Below are 18,605 nucleotides of genomic sequence, written 5' to 3'. Positions count from 1 at the left end.
TAAATTTTTTAAAATATTTTCACCTAGGAGCGTCAAGGACCACCCACTCCGAGTATTATCGATATTGATTAATTTCCGTAAACACCCCTAATCATAATGAGTTGTAGGCCTAAGCGGCCGCCTACGTCGATATTTAAAAACACTGGGTATTAGAAAAATAACTTAATAAAAGTTCAAAAAAAAACTCAATATCCCAAAAAAACATAGAAAAAAAAAAACCAAAAAACTCAGAAAATAACATATAGAAATGCACTAATTAAGTCAAAAGAGTTAAAAGCAAAGAAGCTCATAAGTATCCGATACCATATCATTTCAATCGATCATTGTAATGAATATTTTCTCAGGGAATAATAAGAAAAAAAAAATGCAAAAGTTACCAAAAAGGGTATTAAGATTTAAGGTAGTCTATGCTTCATATACATTTACTACTCATTTATACATAAGAAAAAAAGAAAAAAGAAAATGGCATTAGTCAACTTTCATTATATTATTTTATTGTACACATTTTTCGCGAATAGGTCCACCTAAAATCCTAATTTAATTTTCCAAAAAATTGTGATCCTCACCCTAAATTCCTCTATAAAAATGACCAGAAGTGGAAACTTGCGGATGCATACTTCAAGCTTCAATACAACCTTTTGTTCGTTAACTCAGTTATCCTTCATCTCCTTAAATTGTTTCTCTTAAAAAAAATCTTTTATAGATTTTTTTCTCTTAAATTTGTTGCAAGAACGATGTTCGTGCAACACAGACTGATAAGATATTTGCAAACAGGCGAAACCGATCCTTCCTGGAAATCCCTCTTCTTATTTTACCTCTACATGAATCTTCTCTGTTCCGGCTCGTGATTCTATTTCTGAAAATCTACTTCTTTTAGCTTTGAATTTATATAATATTTATATACGTAAAACTACGATAATGTTTAGATCAATTAAAGAAAGTGGTCTAGATTTCATCGACATGGATGAAAATTCGTATGAATTTTCGTTTTCAAATCCTTCGGAATCATCATCATCATATCTAAATTCATACTTTGAAGATGAAACAGATGTGAAACCTCTTGAAACCTCCATTCTTGATTACACTTATTTTGATAATCAAACCCCCGAGACATTACCTTCACAAGCTTTCGAAGGTTACGAGTTCATGATTCAGCAAAAACTAGAGGTAAAAGATAATACCTTCAATCTATCTAATTTCAATTCAAAACTCATTTATGATATAAAAAACCAGACACTTTTGTTGATTTGCTTATCATAACATCCTTTCTTATAATTTGTTTTTGTTACACTCTCGTTCAGATACAAAACAATTTTTTTTGTTGTAACCGATTAAATTTTTAAATGCATAATGTCCTTGATAAGAACAAATTTTCAAAGTATAACATCATAAGAAAAAATCTAAAAGTACAATGTCTAAGAAATAAAATGAAAATCATAGAAAAAAATGGAAATAGGTTGCTATTTCTTCCATTTAGTCCTAAAAACAACTATTTTTTACACAGGATTACAATGGATCTTATGAAACGGTTCTAGCAGAAATCCGAGAAGTTCTAAAAGCTGTATGCGACATACATTCTTTACCCATGGCTCAAACATGGAGTCTATGTGGTCAACAAGGTCAACGCGAGTGCCATAACCAATCTTCCGCTTGCATTTCTGTCATCAATTCAGCCTCCTATGTACTCGATCCCAACGTTTTAGGGTTTTACGAAGCATGCTCCGATCTCCATCTCCTCCGAGGCGAAGGTATCGCCGGAAAAGCACTGGGTACAAACCAACCATGCTTTGCGACGGACATCACCGCTTTCAGTGCAACCGAATACCCTCTATCGGGACCCGCTAGGGTTTTTGGGCTCGGTGGTGCGGTGGCGATACGACTCCGGAGCACCTACTTAGGACCTGTCGATTTCATTCTCGAATTCTTTCTACCTAATAGTTGCAGAAACGATGAAGAACAGAAGAATATGTTGAGTTCGATTTCGTCTGTGATGCAAAATGTTTCCACAAGTTTACGCGTCGTAAACGATGACGAATTAGTAGAAGAAGATGAATCGTCATGTTCCTGGATTTCAAAAGCTCAAAAACGAGGTGAAAGTTTCATTGTTTCTTTCAAGGAGGAACCACAGGAACAAGAAGAATTCAAAATGATAAACCAATTCGATTACACGAAGCAAATTGAACAGAAATCGAAACCAAAAGGGAGAAAACGATCGTTAGGCGTCAGGAAATCGGAAGAGAAACGACGAGTTAAACCAGAGAAGAACATCAGTTTACCAGTTCTTCAACAATACTTTCCCGGGAGTCTCAAAGATGCTGCAAAAAACATTGGGGGTGAGGCGATTCTTTCAAAAAAAAAAGCAATCAAATTCATTCGTTTTCATTCATTCTTTGAATTTGTGATTTAAGTTTCTTGATTTCCATTTTCCAGTTTGCCCCACGACATTGAAGAGGATATGCAGAGAACATGGGATTATGAGATGGCCTTCTAGAAAGATCAAAAAAGTAGGCCATTCTTTGAAAAAACTCCAAACCATAATCGACTCAGTTCAAGGTGCAGAGGGTACGATTCAACTCAGATCCTTCTACACAAACTTCCCAGAACTCAGCTCCCCAAAACCTTCTTCATCATGTGGAAGCCCTAATTCAATTCAAGAAGAAAGGAAATCACCAGAAAGAACACAAAGAGAGAAGCTTTCAGATTATGATCATTCTAATGAAGGTGCTTTCAGGGTGAAAGTTGTTTATGGTGAAGAGAAGATACGATTGAGCGTGTCAAAAGATTGTGGTTTTTGGGATTTGAAGAGGGAAGTTATGAGGCGATTTGGTATGAAAGATTTGAATTGTGTGACATTGAAGTATTTGGATGATGATTTGGAGTGGGTTTTGTTGACTTGTGATGCGGATCTTGAAGAATGTATGGACATAAATATGGTGTCAAAGAAGTGTTCGATAAAAGCGTTGGTTCATGAATCTTTTCATCCAGAATCTGGAAGTTCTTTTACTGGGTGTTGACATTTGACAACATGTTTTGTATAGGTAATGTATATATATAAGATGAGTCATGAGTGTATATTTCTAAATATAAAAAGGGAAATTAAGTTTGTGGAGAGCTAATTTACTATAACAAAGAGTTAGTATTTCATGGTTTTGTTGGTGGGAGTGAAGTGAGTTTGAGTGATTGTATTGGTTGTATCATTCATACCTGGAAATGCATGAATCAGAGTGACATGTAGGCATAAGGCTGCTTTTTATTTTGGTTTTTGTTGCCTCTTTACTACTGAATAAATTCATTTTATCATATGCTCAATTTGGGTAATCTCTAAGTTGATCTTCTTACAGTGAGATAGCGGTTCAATGTGGTTTAAGCATTAGCTCCTTATAAACATCTAACGTTTTAAATAACGCAATACCTGATTTGGTAGCAATACCAAACGTCAAACTTTTTCGAGCTGTGTTGAGTCACATCGTTTTTAAGACTTATATATATATATATATATATATATATATATATATATATATATATATATATATATATATATATATATATATATATATATATATAGGTTCAAATGTTTTTGACGACTATTGTGTGCATAAATACATCAATCACAAATTAGCAAAAAATTAAATAATTAATAAATTGTTTGAAGGTATAATACTAATCTATGCCATATTTAATTATAGAAATATTCAAAACAGTTAATATTCCTTTAAATTAGGAAAATCAATTTTGAAACCCTACAAAATCATCGGCCGACATCACAATTGTTCAGCATCATCGGCATCTATAGCTTCTTTGTCTTCCTTAGTCACAGCCAGTGCTCATGCTTTTATCGCCAAAATACGTCCGCACTTGCCTCCTTACACCGACACCACAACCTTCGGACAACAGATAAGTTGATCTGTTGCAAAATTCTAGACATGTATCTTCTTGAACTTTGTTTCTGTTTTTGTAATTTACTCCATCTTTTGAGAATAATATGTTAACTGATTTCCGATTATGCACTCTGAGGTTTTCAAACTTGATTTGTGATTCTAAATCAAAATGCGTTTTTTGAAAATAACTCGAAGCCATAAATGAGAGAATTTTGATCGTGTCTAGAATATTCCATGAAATTGAAAATTGAAATCTAATCTCGTTTCTTCATCTTCATTTGTTTGAGTTTCATTCACAATGAATTTCGTATTCTTACAGAATCAACAGGTGCAGTAAACTCACTCTTTGAATTAAATGCATACTCATGAATTTACAAAGAATAACATTTTGTCATGGCCTCTATGTGTTCAATAAAATGCTTCAATGAAAAAATAGTTAATAATCTTTAATGTTTTTACTTCGCTTTGTTCCTTATTCTTTTCAGAACTATATATCTTAATTTAGATCGGGTTGGATGCCCTTTTCATAACAAATAGGTTGATGCTAGTTCCTTATTCTGTCAGAATTTGCAAATAAATACATTGAGGATATTGAGAAGAGACATAGGAAACCCGAAGAAGCAAAACAAGTTTTCAAATTGGTATATGATGAATCGACAATTTAAAGACCCTTAGTAAACCTCATGATCCTCGATATTATGCGAGACCAGTTTACTTAAGCAGCATGTCAAGATGCTTATGAGATTGTTGATGAGATTTTAATGAAAAACTATCAGGTTCGTCTTCTTTGTTTTTATTTGGTATTGAAAAAGTTAAACTTTGATGCTTATCAGGTTTTTTTTTTTTTTTTTTTTTTTTTTTTTTTTTTTTTTTTTTTTTTTTTTGTAACATGATTTTTTATACATATAGAGAAACTGAATATTCAAAACCATTCTGCAAGAATAGTGTATTCCGTAAGAATATTATTGTTGTATTTTGATAGAATTGTAATTAATTATTTATATGTTTAATGTGCAGTTGTTACAATGTATCACTACAAAATATTTGGCAATGAATTTGTGATAAAAAAGGCTTGAAGACCTGATGGGAAATATTTGAAGAATGAATCAAAGAATGATCACACTCACTGTTTAAGAATATTGTTATTTTTTAAGAATTACACTTGTTATTCTTTCAGAATGTTGTTATTATTCAATGAATCACAATCATACAATGTAATTATTTGGTATATTATTAGTTCAAGAATTGATTTTGTGTATTCTTTTCAGAATGTATTTACTAGTTTATGGTTGGCATTATGTTATTTTGACAGAATAAAATCAAAAAATATATTTACTAGTTTATGGTTGGCATTCTGTCATTCTGGCAGAATAAATTCGGATTTTTAAATTTGAATTAATGTAAAATATTTAGATATTTAAAAATAAAGGAATTAATTATCCCTAAAAATCCGAAAATTTCCTTTTTTAATATAGGTTAATTGACTAAAATGCCCTTATACTGAAATTTGTGTGATTATATGGTATATGTTATCATATTCTACTATCATAGACCCTCAGATCATGACATTTGATTCTATTCCATCAAATGGTCCAAATCTGTGCATTCTGGCACACAATAGTTATCAGACGCAAAATAACCTAACCATATATATATATATATATATATATATATATATATATATATATAGAGAGAGAGAGAGAGAGAGAGAGATAGGTTCAAATGTTTTTAGCAAATATTGTGTGCCTAAATACACCAATCAGAAATTAGCAATTAATTAATTAATTAATTAATTAAATAAGGGTAAATTAGTAATATTACATATATGTATTAATTGATGAGATTAAACAACCTTTTAATCTATGAAGATCGATTAGATCTTGAACAAGTAAGTAAACAACGACGATATAAACACAGTAATAAGAACAAGACAAGATTGAATCAAACGTGTTGAATGATTAAACAAAATCCTCAGAAGAGCTCGATTAAGAACATCAACTGTAGAGGATTGGAAGGTTACAAGAACGATCAAAGAAACCTGTTGTCGTCTAGATGTATCGTTATTCTCAGATCTCTAAAACCTTAACCTAATATGCATGCAAGCGAAAACTTATATACAATACATAAAAGGTTCACGGTTGGACAGGCCCAAACCGGAATACAAAATAGCATAATCAGTCGAGCCCAAAAGACGCAATCTACAAAGCCCAACAATCTCCCCCTTTGCGTCAATTTGGAGCGAGACCTTCACTCTCTTTTCACAGCAGAGGGCTTCTTTACCGTTTCAAAAATTTTCGGTATTAGAGCCAGAATATGATGCCTGAAGGTAATATACCAACGAAGCATGTCCGTAAAGTTCTTCCTGTCTGCTATTGAATTCTGTTTGCATCGGTGAATGATATTGATGATATGCTCCAGACACTCTGTAGAAAACAGATGTTTGTCTACCAAAGCAAACAGAAACTTATGCTTGTCGCCCCTGGTGAACATGACCATCAGATTGGAAGAATCAATCTGCCCTATCTTCATTTTATGAACATCTCCGGTCTTGGAAGTGGGCTTGACGGTCGGTTTCTTGTTCATCACTTTTGCTATTTCCTGATCCATAGTGGCGAGCTCATGGACATAGGAAGCCAACATTCTCTTAAGGTGTTTAAGAATTGGTTCATGCTCTCTTTGATTGGAGAGAAGAATGTTGTATAGCAAAATCCAATCATGTGGATTCAGACTGGGAAGATCTGCCAGAGAAATAAGATGTTCAGTGCTGGCCGTTCCTCTGTTGATTTTGAAGTTGACGTTCACAAATTTCCCAGCCTGTGTTGGTTTCAGTACCTTGACTTTAATAATTTTCTGAGCACTCCAAGTCAAGTACTGCGGTTGACCGTATTTCAGATAGAAATCGATGAGCTCTCTGTCAACCTTCAGGTTTGGATGAGGGATATTGGCAGTGACATCAAAGCAATGAAAAGTGAAAGCTTTGCGCGTGATAGGCATGTCAAACTGCGAGTATTTTGAATTTTCACACTCAAAAGATGCAATCGGTTCCAACCAATAAATGGAAGGAAACTCAATCGCTTGAGTGATGAGTGTGTCTCTGTCCCAATCTGGGAACAGAGTCTTTTTAGCTTGAAGGGCTTCCTCATCCTCCCTGATCTTTCTTTCCCTGGCCTCGGCCTCACGAGCTATTCTTAACGTTTCATCAAGCTCTTTGTCCCTTTTCTTGCGTTGAAGAGCTTCAGTGATAGTTTCGTCTGAATCTGATTCGCTCTCAACTAGGACTTGTTTACCAGAACCCGAAGCTACATTACCCTTCGGTTCTGTCTTGGCCACACCTTCCTCTCCCCCTTGTCTCGGAAGAACAAGCTTCTCCGAGACACCCTTCATTTCACTTAAGATATTAATTGCAGGAAGGAGTTTTGCCTGGAGATGCTGACGAATAGTGAGGGTCAGGAAGGGATCATGGGTGTCAAGAATACTTGTTAACATATTCTTAACGTCACCAGTGCAACTTTGAAGAACTGCCCGCTGAGTTTGTAGCAAAGATATTTCCTGTTGTGCATGGGCCAGTTGGATCTTTTGTAAGTCAATCGTTGCCTGGTGTTTTACAAGATCTTCCTTCAGGGTGCTCTCGGCTGCAAGAGAGGCAAAACGTGAATCCAAAGATTTGAGGAATGAAGTGGATTCAGTTTTGAGGTCAGCACGCAGAGCCTCAAATTGTGTGGTTTCTCCCTGAAGGGTAGCTGAAAAAGAGTCTACTGACGCTTGAAATTTGGAAGCATTAGAGTCAGCATGAGCCTTGAGAGAATCAAGAAAGATCTGAGTTGTATGAACAACCTCAGAAACTTCCTGAGTGGCTTTTGAGCATGAGGCTGCTGAATTATCTACGGCTTCAGTGGAACAATCCAAGGCTTCGGTGTAAGTCTGGATCGCAGACTCTATGAAAGCTTTCAGCACAGCACCCCCATAAGCTTTACTGTCAGCTAGCAGACTGTCAAGTTTGGCGTGAATTTCCTGAAGCTGCTGACTTGACACAGGGGTATCTGCATCGGTGTCTGTAGGGATCCGGTAGGGGCTATAATAGATGGAATCGAAGTCTTCATCATCACCCCCTAAGGTAGCACCGGAGTTGGAGGATGGAGAAGGAGATGAGGGAAGGTTGATGACCGGGGTTTCAACCACAGTAGCAGCCCCCGTATCAGATACGTTGACCATTACTGGTGGTTGGGAAGTGGTGATGGTAACAGATTCATTGATAATTGGCGTGGAGAAAGAGGATGAAGGTTGAGAAACAGAGAAGGGAATATTAGGTTCTGTTGTGGTTTGGGGGATAGATATTGGAACAGAAAGTGTGATCTTCTGTTTGGGTGATTGGGTTGGGGTTGGAAGTTTTGGGGAATTAGGAGGAGAAGGTGATTTGGTAATTTGGGGAGATTTAGGTGGGGTGGGTGATTTGGGAATATGAGGAGATACAGGTGAGGATGGTTGTTGTGGAGATGAAACGGGTGTAGTTTCGGTTTGAGGATCTGCAGCTTCTGTTTCTGATGGTGCATTCGGTTCTGATTCAGAAGAAGGAGATCCTTTGGCTCTTTTAGCCATCTTCTTTACCTTTTTCGATTTGGACTGAGACGGTGCCTCTGCCTCGGATTTGCGTTTGGATGACCTTCTCTTTTTCTCCTTTTGTGGTGCGGTTTCTTTCTTCTCCGCCTTCTCCTTTTTGCTCACTCTCTTGCCTCGGTTAGCAGGCTGATCCAGGGCCTCAAGAGCGGCTCGTTGTTCCTCAGAAAGAACCCTAGGAGGCAAGGGGGTTCTGGTGCTGTAGTCCGCCATAATCGTGCTGTGTGGCGTGACGCACCTATACATGGACTCAGGGATTAGTCCATAGTGCTGAAACTTACTTGGATCTGAGACTATGATCTTCTTTGTGTGGTAAGTGGCGATTGAAGCCGTAAGAACATCCTTCATTACTGGGATGTCAAGAGAATCGATAGCCCTTCTGGTGATAAGGGTCCAAAACCTGCCGCAGGAAATCTCGGAGTGCCTGGCAGTAGTGTTGAGACTCTAAACAACTTGAGCCCAGATGATGGACCCATAATCAAGATTAATGCCATTGTAAAGACCGTACATGATTGTTAGAAACCCTTTGCTTGTGGTGTCGGAACCACCACATCTCTCCGCTAAACCCTTAATCAGAAGGGTAAGCAACCCGTTCCATTGAGATGGAAGACATGATTTCTTGACTTTGGCGATGGAGGTAAGAACATCTGTATACCCCATCTCATACATCATCGTAAATAGTTGTGCGGTGGTGATGAAGTCCGGTGAGATGACAGAGGAGTCGACGGCAAGCCCTAAAAGAGAGCAAAACCGTGTTTTGGACACTGAAGTCTTCTTGTCGTGAATGGTGAAGAAGATGCGGTCTTTGTGTTTGTCGTAGGTGGCCGTGGTGTAGACTTGGGAGAGCAGGGACATGGGAACGGCCTCCACTTGCGTAAGTGCCAATAATAGTGGGGAATATTTGAGGCATTCCACCACGTATAGCATGTATGAATCATAAAGGAATGGGGTCATCTCTATGATCAAATTCTGATTTGGTTTGATTGTGAGCAAAGAAGAGGGTGCAGATTGATCTTGAGCGGAAGAAGAAGTTTCCATTGTTGAGTTGTGGAAGAAGATGAACAGTGGTAACTTTTTCAGAGAGAGAATGCTTGAGAGGTAACTGCCAAAGAACACGATCACGTCTTATTTATACTGTTCATAGGAGAGAGAAAATTGTGATGATGAAGAAACCAAAACGTCGCCTGAAAAAGCGCGATTGGAAGTTATGGTGTATCCCAGGAATACGTCAGCACACATGGGTGTGAAACGAATCATTTGCACGCGCCCAAATCTTTTTCGTACCGTTTGAAATTCCTTGTGCCATTGTTTGGTTACAACTGAAACTTAAAACCATGTACCAAACAACAATCAGAATGTTGGAAAATAATTTTCGTGCATAAGAGTGTGAAAGACAAAGAAATAAATCAAATGTGTTTGGAATGTGTGTGTTGTCTAGAAAGAAGACAGAAAGCGGAAGATTCCGGGCAAGAATCGCTTCCTTCAAAGCCAAGAGAGACTTGAAGTGCTTGTGTGGTTTCCCGAGAAATACGATCAGTTGTCTTTTAAAGAAACAATGAAAGGCATCTTTTGATAATGGCTGAAGGGTGGCTGAACTCAAACCAAGCATTAAGTCTTGACATAAAACTGAGTGTTGGTAGAGTTACCTGTGAGACCGATGTGATCTGTTGAACAGGTAGATGGGAAGTATTTCGTAACATGAAGGATATATACAGAAATCTCAAAAAAAAAAATAAACTGGACCTCTTTGGGAAGAAATGTCTTAGGTCGAGACAATTTCATAAAAGATCACGCATAAAGAAAAAGAGATTTCCAAGTAATAGCTTGAGTTAATTTCTCACCGTCAATTCATTTTAGGTGTTGGATTTTGGGTTTCACTTAGAACGTGGTAAACGAATCTAAGATCATAAACACAGATGTTGGGCAACCATAAGCCTCAGTGGTAAAGACCGAGAGCATCAAGGGTTACTTTGGGGAATCGAAGGCAAATGAAGAAGATGAAGAGAGGGTTAAGAGACTGAACGTACCTTCTGCTACAGAAATGGGACAAAGCAGAGCAACTCATGTTTCAGATGAGTAAAAGAAGGTAGCTCTAGACCGAGTATGAGAGAATAGCTTGATTAGGAAGAAACGATAGGTATTGATCGAATCATTAAGGCATGCTCGAGGTCATAGAGGTTTGCGACAACATACAACAGCATGCTTCTAGGGACGTCTAACTAGTCTGATAACGATAAAACATACCTGGGTGAACCTTATAGAAGGAGATGCTAGTATTCACCTGTGCAAAACGTACACCTACTAGAAAGATAAAATGTTTTTGTGATTTTGGAATTTTCTGAAAAAAAAAAAACAGAAAGATATATATATATATATATATATATATATATATATATATATATATATATATATATATATATATATATATATATTTTTTTTTTTTTTTTTTTTTGTAATTTTGGAATTTTCTGAAAAATAGATAAAAACAGAAAGATAAAATATTTTTGTAATTTTGGAATTTTCTGAAAAGTAAATAAAAACAGAAAGATAAAATATATACAAACATAAGAAGCAGAGATAGACCGATCGATCTGTGTATTTCGGTGATAGTACCAAAGTCGAGAAGAACCGAGCGGTCTGTGTAAACCTTTTAGAACAGAGTGAGACCGAGCGTGCTGTTTGCTTGAGCGCCTTTAACTTACTGGGACAGAGAGGGACCGAGCGGTCTGGTTGTTTCGGTTCCTTTATTTTACCAGAGCAGAGAGTGACCGAGCGGTCTGGTTGCTTCGGTTCCTTTATTTTACCAGAGCAGAGAGTGACCGAGCGGTCTGGTTGCTTCGGTTCCTTTATTCTTAAATAGAGAGTTGAGGATTTGGGACCGATTCTGCAACCATCATACCTAAGCCTTGCAATATTTTATTGAATGATGCTTCAGGAAGAGCTTTTGTAAAGACGTCAGCCAGTTGATCAGTGGTTCTTACGAACTGAACTTCGACGTTTCCATCTTCCACATGATCTTTGATGAAGTGATACCTCAGTGCTATGTGTTTGGTTTTGGAGTGTTGCACTGGGTTATGACAGATCCTAATTGCACTTTCAGAGTCACAATATAGTGGGATCTTCTTCATATTGAGTCCATAGTCTCGAAGTTGACTTTGGATCCAAATCACTTGTGATGTCAGGATGCAGCTGCAATATATTCCGCTTCGGCAGTAGACAACGACACGCACGTTTGTTTCTTGGATTGCCAGCTGACTAACTTCCCGTCAAGAAATTGACAACCACCAGTTGTGCTTGAACAAAGAAGCCTGAGTTGGATGGATACCATAGACCTAAGGAGGTGGTTCGCTTGAGATATCGTAAGATGTTCTTCACTGCAAGCATGTGAGGTTCACGTGGGTTTGCCTGAAATCGAGCACAATAACACACAGAAAACATGATATCAGGTCTGCTAGCAGTTAGATACATTAATGAGCCAATCATTTGATGATAGAGCGTGATATCGACAGCCGGTTTGTCTAGGGATGGGGTAAGCTTGGTGCCGAATGCCATTGGGACTTTGACTTTTGAGTCTCCCATCATTCCAAACTTTGCTAGGAGAGTCTTCGTGTAAGCTTCCTGATTAATAAAAATGCCTTCGGGTCCCTGTCTTATGTTTAAACCAAGGAAAAAGTTAATAGGACCCATTGAGCTCATTTAAAACTTTGTCTCCATCAGCTTTCTGAATTCAGCTGTTAAGCTAGGATTCGTGGAGCCAAAGATGATATCATCGACATAAATTTGAACTATCATAAGATGGTTACCTTCCTTTTTGCGAAAGAAGGTTGGGTCAACCGAACCTTGTTTGAATTTAGACATCTTTAAAAATTTTGTAAGCGTTTCATACCATGCTTTCGGAGCTTGCTTAAGGCCGTACACAGCTTTATCCAGAATATAGCAATGATTTGGATGCTTTTCGTTCACGAACCCAGGAGGTTGCTCCACGTACACCGTTTCTTCGAGTTCTCCATTGAGAAATGCACACTTGATGTCCATTTGGAAAACCTCAAAGTTCTTGTGAGCAGCATAAGCCAGAAATATTCTAACAGATTCTAGCCGAGCTACTGGAGCGAAAGTCTCTTCATAGTCTATTCCTTCCTCCTGACAATATCCCTTTACCACCAGACGAGCCTTGTTCCGTATAACATTACCTTCCTTGTCCATTTTGTTCCTAAAAACCCATTTGAGACCAACAACCGAAGCATCTGGAGGAGTTGGGATGAGGCGCCAGACTTTGTTCCTTTCAAATTCGTTCAGCTCGTCTTGCATTGCTTGAACCCAATCAGAGTGATCGAGGGCAGTATTAACTGTCTTTGGTTCAACTTTTGATACGAATGAGTTAAACATGCAAAACTCAACCTTTGAAAATAAGGAAGTCTGTTTTGCCTTCAGTTGTGATCGGGTCAAAACCTTTTCAGAGACATCTCCAACTACTTGAGAGACAGGATGATCTCTGGTCCATTTGATAAGAGGAGGGTAATTTGGATCAAAAGTTGGGTCTAGTTCAGCATTAATTATTTCGTCTGGCTTAGATTGGCTATCGTAACCGAGTGTCACATCATTATGTTCCCCCTCAGTTGATGAGCTCTGGAAGATATGAGGTTCAGGTGGTTCTTGTGATTCTGAGCTTTCTGGTGTTGAAGCCTCTTCGGTTGAAGTTGTAGAACTTGGATCCCCCTGGACTTGAGTGCTTGGCTCCCCCTCGACTTGAGCACTTGGCTCCCCCTCGACTTGAGCATCGTTGGAAGGTGAGTTGTTAGAGGTTGATGTTTCTTCATGCATTCTTCTTGCAGCATCTTCGACAATCTGCTTCATGTGATCAACTTTGTTGTCTGCTGCGCCTGCTTCAGAGAGTGAAGCATTCTCCGGTTCGTCGAAGAGGTCCATGAATGTCTCGAATAAGTTGGCGACCGAGACTGTAACCTGGCCATTTAGAGGAAAGATTTCCCCAGTGATATTTTCTTTAGCCTGTAGCTTCTTGACATAGTTATCGTCAAAGGTCACATAGTATGTCTCTTCAATCTTTCTCGAACGCTTGTTTAGGATCCTGTATGCCTTGGATGTGAGCGAGTAACCCAGAAATATACCCTCGTCGGCTTTGACATCAAACTTGTTGCGGTGTTCTTTAGAATTAAAGATGAAACACCTTGAGCCGAACACATGGAAAAATTTCACATTTGGCTTTCTGTTGTTCAGTATCTCATATGGAGTGAGCGCAAACCTCTTGTTGAGATATGACCTGTTCTGAGTAAAACAAGCAGCTGAAATAGCGTCAGCCCAAAAATAAAGAGGTAAGGAAGCGAAACTTAGCATAGTTCGGGCAGCTTCACACAAAGATCGGTTTCGTCTTTCGACTATTCCGTTCTGTTGCGGTGTGTAGGGAGCTGAGAAATTATGACTAATTCCCTTTTCTGCAAGAAATTCTTCAAGCTCCCTGTTCTTGAATTCGAGACCATTGTCGCTTCTGATGTTGCGAACAACCTTCTTGAGCTGTACTTCAATTTGCTTGATAAACATTTTCAGCTTTTGAGTCGCTTCAGATTTGAGCTTTAGAAAGAACACCCATGTAAATCGTGAAAAGTCATCAATGATAACAAGAATATACTTGCTACCACCGATGCTTTCAATAAATGAAGGAACACACAAATCGATATGAAGTAATTCGAGTGGTTCAACAACTTTTGTGTTGATTATTGATGGGTGACTTTTACGACTCTGCTTCCCCATTTCACATGCAGCACACAAATGATCTTTGTCGAACTTGAGCAATGGAAGACCCCTAACATGACCTCCAGTGACAAGTCGTTTGATGTCTTTAAAATTAAGATGAGATAATCTTCGGTGCCACAACCAGCTTTCGTCGGATTGAGCTTTTGACAACAAGCATATAGTTGGGTTTCCTTTGATGGGTTTAAGGTTTAAGGGAAACATGTCACCCTTTCGCTCTGACTTGAGAATCACTTTCTTTGACTTTTTCTCTATGATTTTAGAACCTTCATCATCGAACGAGACTTTGAGACCTGTACCTCCAACAAGATGAGATACGCTAATGAGGTTGTGTTGGAGTCCTTCCACATAAGCCACCTTCCTTATAGTGAAGTCTCCATTTGTTATCATCCCGTATCCCTTTATGGTGCCGAATGAATTGTTGCCAAACTTGATGTTGCCACCATTTGCAAGAGATCTGTATTCCCTAAGCTCCTCTTTCCTCCCTGTCATGTGACGTGAGCAGCCACTATCGATGTACCATTCTTCGTCGAACTGCTCGTCACTTATAACCTGCAAAAATTAGACAGATTTAGGAACCCAAAATTTCTTGGGTCCACGTGAGCTTTGCATGGGAACGGGAACAATAAGAGAGACATCAACAAGATAAGTTCGTTTTATAAGAGTTGTTTCATCTTTCCTTTTAATGGTAAAAAATTTTATTTTGTTAGGATTGGATGAGATAGGTTTGGACTCTGGTTGGGATTCATTGACCTTTTTCTTCCACTTTTGCTCAGCTGACGAATGAAATTTTTGAAAGCAAGAGAAATCAGCTTTAGAGTAAGACGGAGACGAATCGGTGGGAGTAGAAGAATTATGAGACCGAGAAGAGGAATTAGAAGAACGAGAAGAATTTGAACAAGAGGGTTTGGATTGAGAGAAGTTCCGGGCTTGAGACTCTAGGTGACCCTTTTGCTTTTGATCATTGGAGGGAATGACCTTAGAGTTTTGTTCTCTTTTGACTTCAGAATCGAACCTTTGCGTTCGGTTGGAACTATCTTTGGAACCGAACCTTGACTTTCGGTTGATATCTTCTTGTGAACCGAACCTTGGCTTTCGGTTGATATCTTCTTGTGAACCGAACCTTGGCTTTCGGTTTTTGTGACTTTCAGGCTTTCCTACAGGATTGTTTTCATGCTTCAGATTCTTGTCTTGATGAGAGAAATATGTATTCTGGGAATGCCAGAATTGTTTCCTTTCAGAAAGGTTCTTCCTGTATCTATTATTCCTTTCTATTTTCCTATTCCTCATCTGAGAAGGTTGATGATGAAGATTTGCTTTCTTTTTCGGTGTCTCCTTGGCTGGTTCCTTTTGAACTGCATGAGTTTTATTTTGAGCCGAAGGAGCAGAGGGAATGTCTTCTTTTGCCAAATGATCATTCTTCTGAGGAATGTCTTTTGTACCACTAGTGCTCGGCTCATCGAAGTTGTTCGGCTTATTCAAGGGTTCAGGTATGTATCTTCCTTTGCTCTTCTAGGAAGTTCTTTCAGATAAGCCAATGGTTTCGTCTGCATTATCAATTGGAGCTTCCCAGAAGTACTCATCGCAGCCATCAGCATTGTCTTCGTTTACGATGGCTACAAGTTCAGCTGTTTGATGTTCGGTTACTCCTGTCACCTTGTAAACTTGATTCGGAGTGGTCCTGACTTTTTGATACACAACAGCTTTCTCAACTAATTTTGGGGACTTTTGATGGGACAACCGAGCGAACTCCACTGAGTTTTCAGAAATTAGATTCTTGTGGTTTTCAGGTTCGGTTTTAATAAATTCTGAGCAGTCAACCGTGTCCTCTACAGAAATTTCGCTCATGTTATCATCCTCGTTAAGCTCAGATGCATTTTCAACATCAATTTTGTTTTCTGAGCTTACGTTGGCGTTTAAAGAGTCAAATTTTTGCATGGTTTCGGTTCTCATTTTAAGTCTGTCATTTTCATCCAAAAGATTTTTAAGCATGTCCTTGTGGTCTTTGGATTTAATGAAGGACTCAATTTTGTCCAGTCCATACATGTAGGTCGGATTGACATCATCAGAAGATATCACACTCTCATAATTATAGGCTTCGGCATCGATTTCATCTTCCTTAAACTCTAGGAAGGGCAAAATCATGCGGTGAATCTTTTGGCCTATTTCACAATCCAAGTGAAGCTGAGTAATATTAGAATACAGGCGTTTAGCAATTAAACAAAAAACATTTCGTTGTTTTAACAATTTTAAATTGTCTCTTTGCAAATAAATGTTTTCATCTTTAACTTTGACTAATTCCGACTCCTTTAACTCTATCCACATTCTCCGCTCCTCACTCTTCGACGCCGCCCTGCTCAATTGATCAGTTAGGTTAGAATTTGTGACCCGAGTTTGAGTTAAGCTATTATCTAGATGAGAAATTCTTGTATTGACGTTTTTTAGTTATTTCTCATAAGAGGATAATGGTACTTTGCATGAAATAAAAACAGATTGTACCTTCTTTATCAGTTCATCGAGCTCATTGAACTGTTGGCTTAGCGGTTTGGCCGTAAAGCACATGTCCTCTTTTGTCTTCGGTCCATCATTGCCTCCATCGGTGTTGTATCCCCTCATTTGAGATACGTCAGTAACCATGAAGCATCTTCCACCACTGCTTTCTTCCTTAGACACGTAGGCCTTTCCATGAGTAGGCTGCCTCACTTCCTCGTCTTCTGAGTCGGTAGACCAAACTTCCGTGCTACCGAACTCATCACCTTGAACAGAACCCTGCACAATAAGAGCATTAATAGGCGGGTTAGCAGTGGACTTCTTATTTCTCAACTCGTCTAGTCTTTTCTGCAACACGGCTTCCTCGTCATTCTCATCATCTTTTTCAGCCATTTTCTTAAGGACACAGTCCTTAGCATAATGATTTTTCCCACCACAATAGAAACAGCTTACTCCAGAGTTGCCATCCACCTTCGGTTCCTTCTTGTGCTCCTCAGCTTTCGGTTCATTAATCACCTTTTCAGAGCTGTAACTCCCCTGCCAGTTTCGGTTTTTGTTGCTGGGGAATCTCTTCTTTATGAACCTTTTGGGATTGGACACCATCATGGCATAATCCTCTGATGTGAGATCATATTCCTCCAGGTTGAGATCTTTATCCTCCATCATAGTTTTGCTTTTAGACAGGAGGGCCAACGAACCAAGACTAGTAGCAACATTCTTTTCTTGCACTATAATCTTCTCTTGAGACTTGAGAATACCCACCAGTTTCGTCAAAGAGTATGATTTAAACTGCTCATGGGCTTTAACTGTGGAAACCACTGCTCTCCATTCAGACCTCAGACCATTCAGGAAAGTAACCTTCTGTTCGATAAGCTTCCTTTCAATATCGTGTTTGATCATCTTGCTAAGAAGATGATTGAAGCGATCAAACGTCTGGGTCACAGTTTCTTCAACCCCTTGCCTGAATTCTCCAAACTCGGATAGAAGCAAAGTTTGAATAGAATGTTCAAGATCCTCGTCTGTAGAATACAGTTCGCGAAGTCTATCCCAAACATCCTTTGCCGTCGTGCACGAACTAACCAATCTGAATGTATCGGACTGAAGGGCGAACCTGATCAATCTTAATGCCTTGATATTGCACTGGAACTTATCCTTTTCATCTTGCGCAATATCTTTCACGTCCTTTAGCAGATCATTGTATTCTTTTTGAGTCTTGATGATTCTGGACGTTGCAGAATGAGAAAACGGTCCATTGGTGATGGCTTCCCAAATGAGATACCCATTCTCCTCCGATCCAATAACGTAGTCTTCGAAGTGATGTGCCCATACTTCATAGTCATGGGTGTATAAGATCAGAATCTTTGTCGTCGAACCAATGCTGTTGGAAATATTAATAAGGTTTGATTGTGTCGCGTCCATTATGATCGTAAAAACCTGTTCAAAGATCAGACTTGTAATAAAACAGATTAGGGCAAAATAATAAATATCAAGATACGTCAATAAAGAGATGACGGCTCAATAAATATTGATGATTGCGGAAAAACCCTAATGGAAATCTTTTTCACAGAAAAGATGTGTATCAATTACACAGCCTCCTGCTCTGATACCAATTGATGAGATTAAACAACCTTTTAATATATGAAGATCGATTAGATCTTGAACAAGTAAGTAAACAACGACGATATAAACACAGTAATAAGAACAAGACAAGATTGAATCAAACGTGTTGAATGATTAAACAGAATCCTCAGAAGAGCTCGATTAAGAACATCAACTGTAGAGGATTGGAAGGTTACAAGAACGATCAAAGAAACCTGTTGTCGTCTAGATGTATCGTTATTCTTAGATCTCTAAAAC

At 38.4% G+C, this 18,605-nt stretch overlaps 1 protein-coding gene across 1 annotated transcript; it reads left to right on the top strand.

Annotated features, from left to right (window-relative positions):
* The first annotated feature begins 629 nt into the window (after nt 1–629).
* On the top strand, nt 630–3,256 carry LOC145012048 (protein NLP5-like). Its single transcript, XM_078970816.1, has 3 exons — nt 630–1,167; nt 1,505–2,333; nt 2,431–3,256. Exons 1-3 carry the CDS (start codon nt 919–921, stop codon nt 3,012–3,014), a joined length of 1,662 nt encoding a protein of 553 aa, XP_078826942.1. The 5' UTR covers nt 630–918; the 3' UTR covers nt 3,015–3,256.
* Nucleotides 3,257–18,605: the final 15,349 nt, after the last annotated feature.

The sequence above is a fragment of the Lactuca saligna genome, chromosome 8, assembly GCF_052625555.1.
Source record: "Lactuca saligna cultivar CGN05327 chromosome 8, ASM5262555v1, whole genome shotgun sequence".
Taxonomy (NCBI): Eukaryota; Viridiplantae; Streptophyta; class Magnoliopsida; order Asterales; family Asteraceae; genus Lactuca; species Lactuca saligna.
This window is presented reverse-complemented; position numbering and strand designations above follow the sequence as displayed.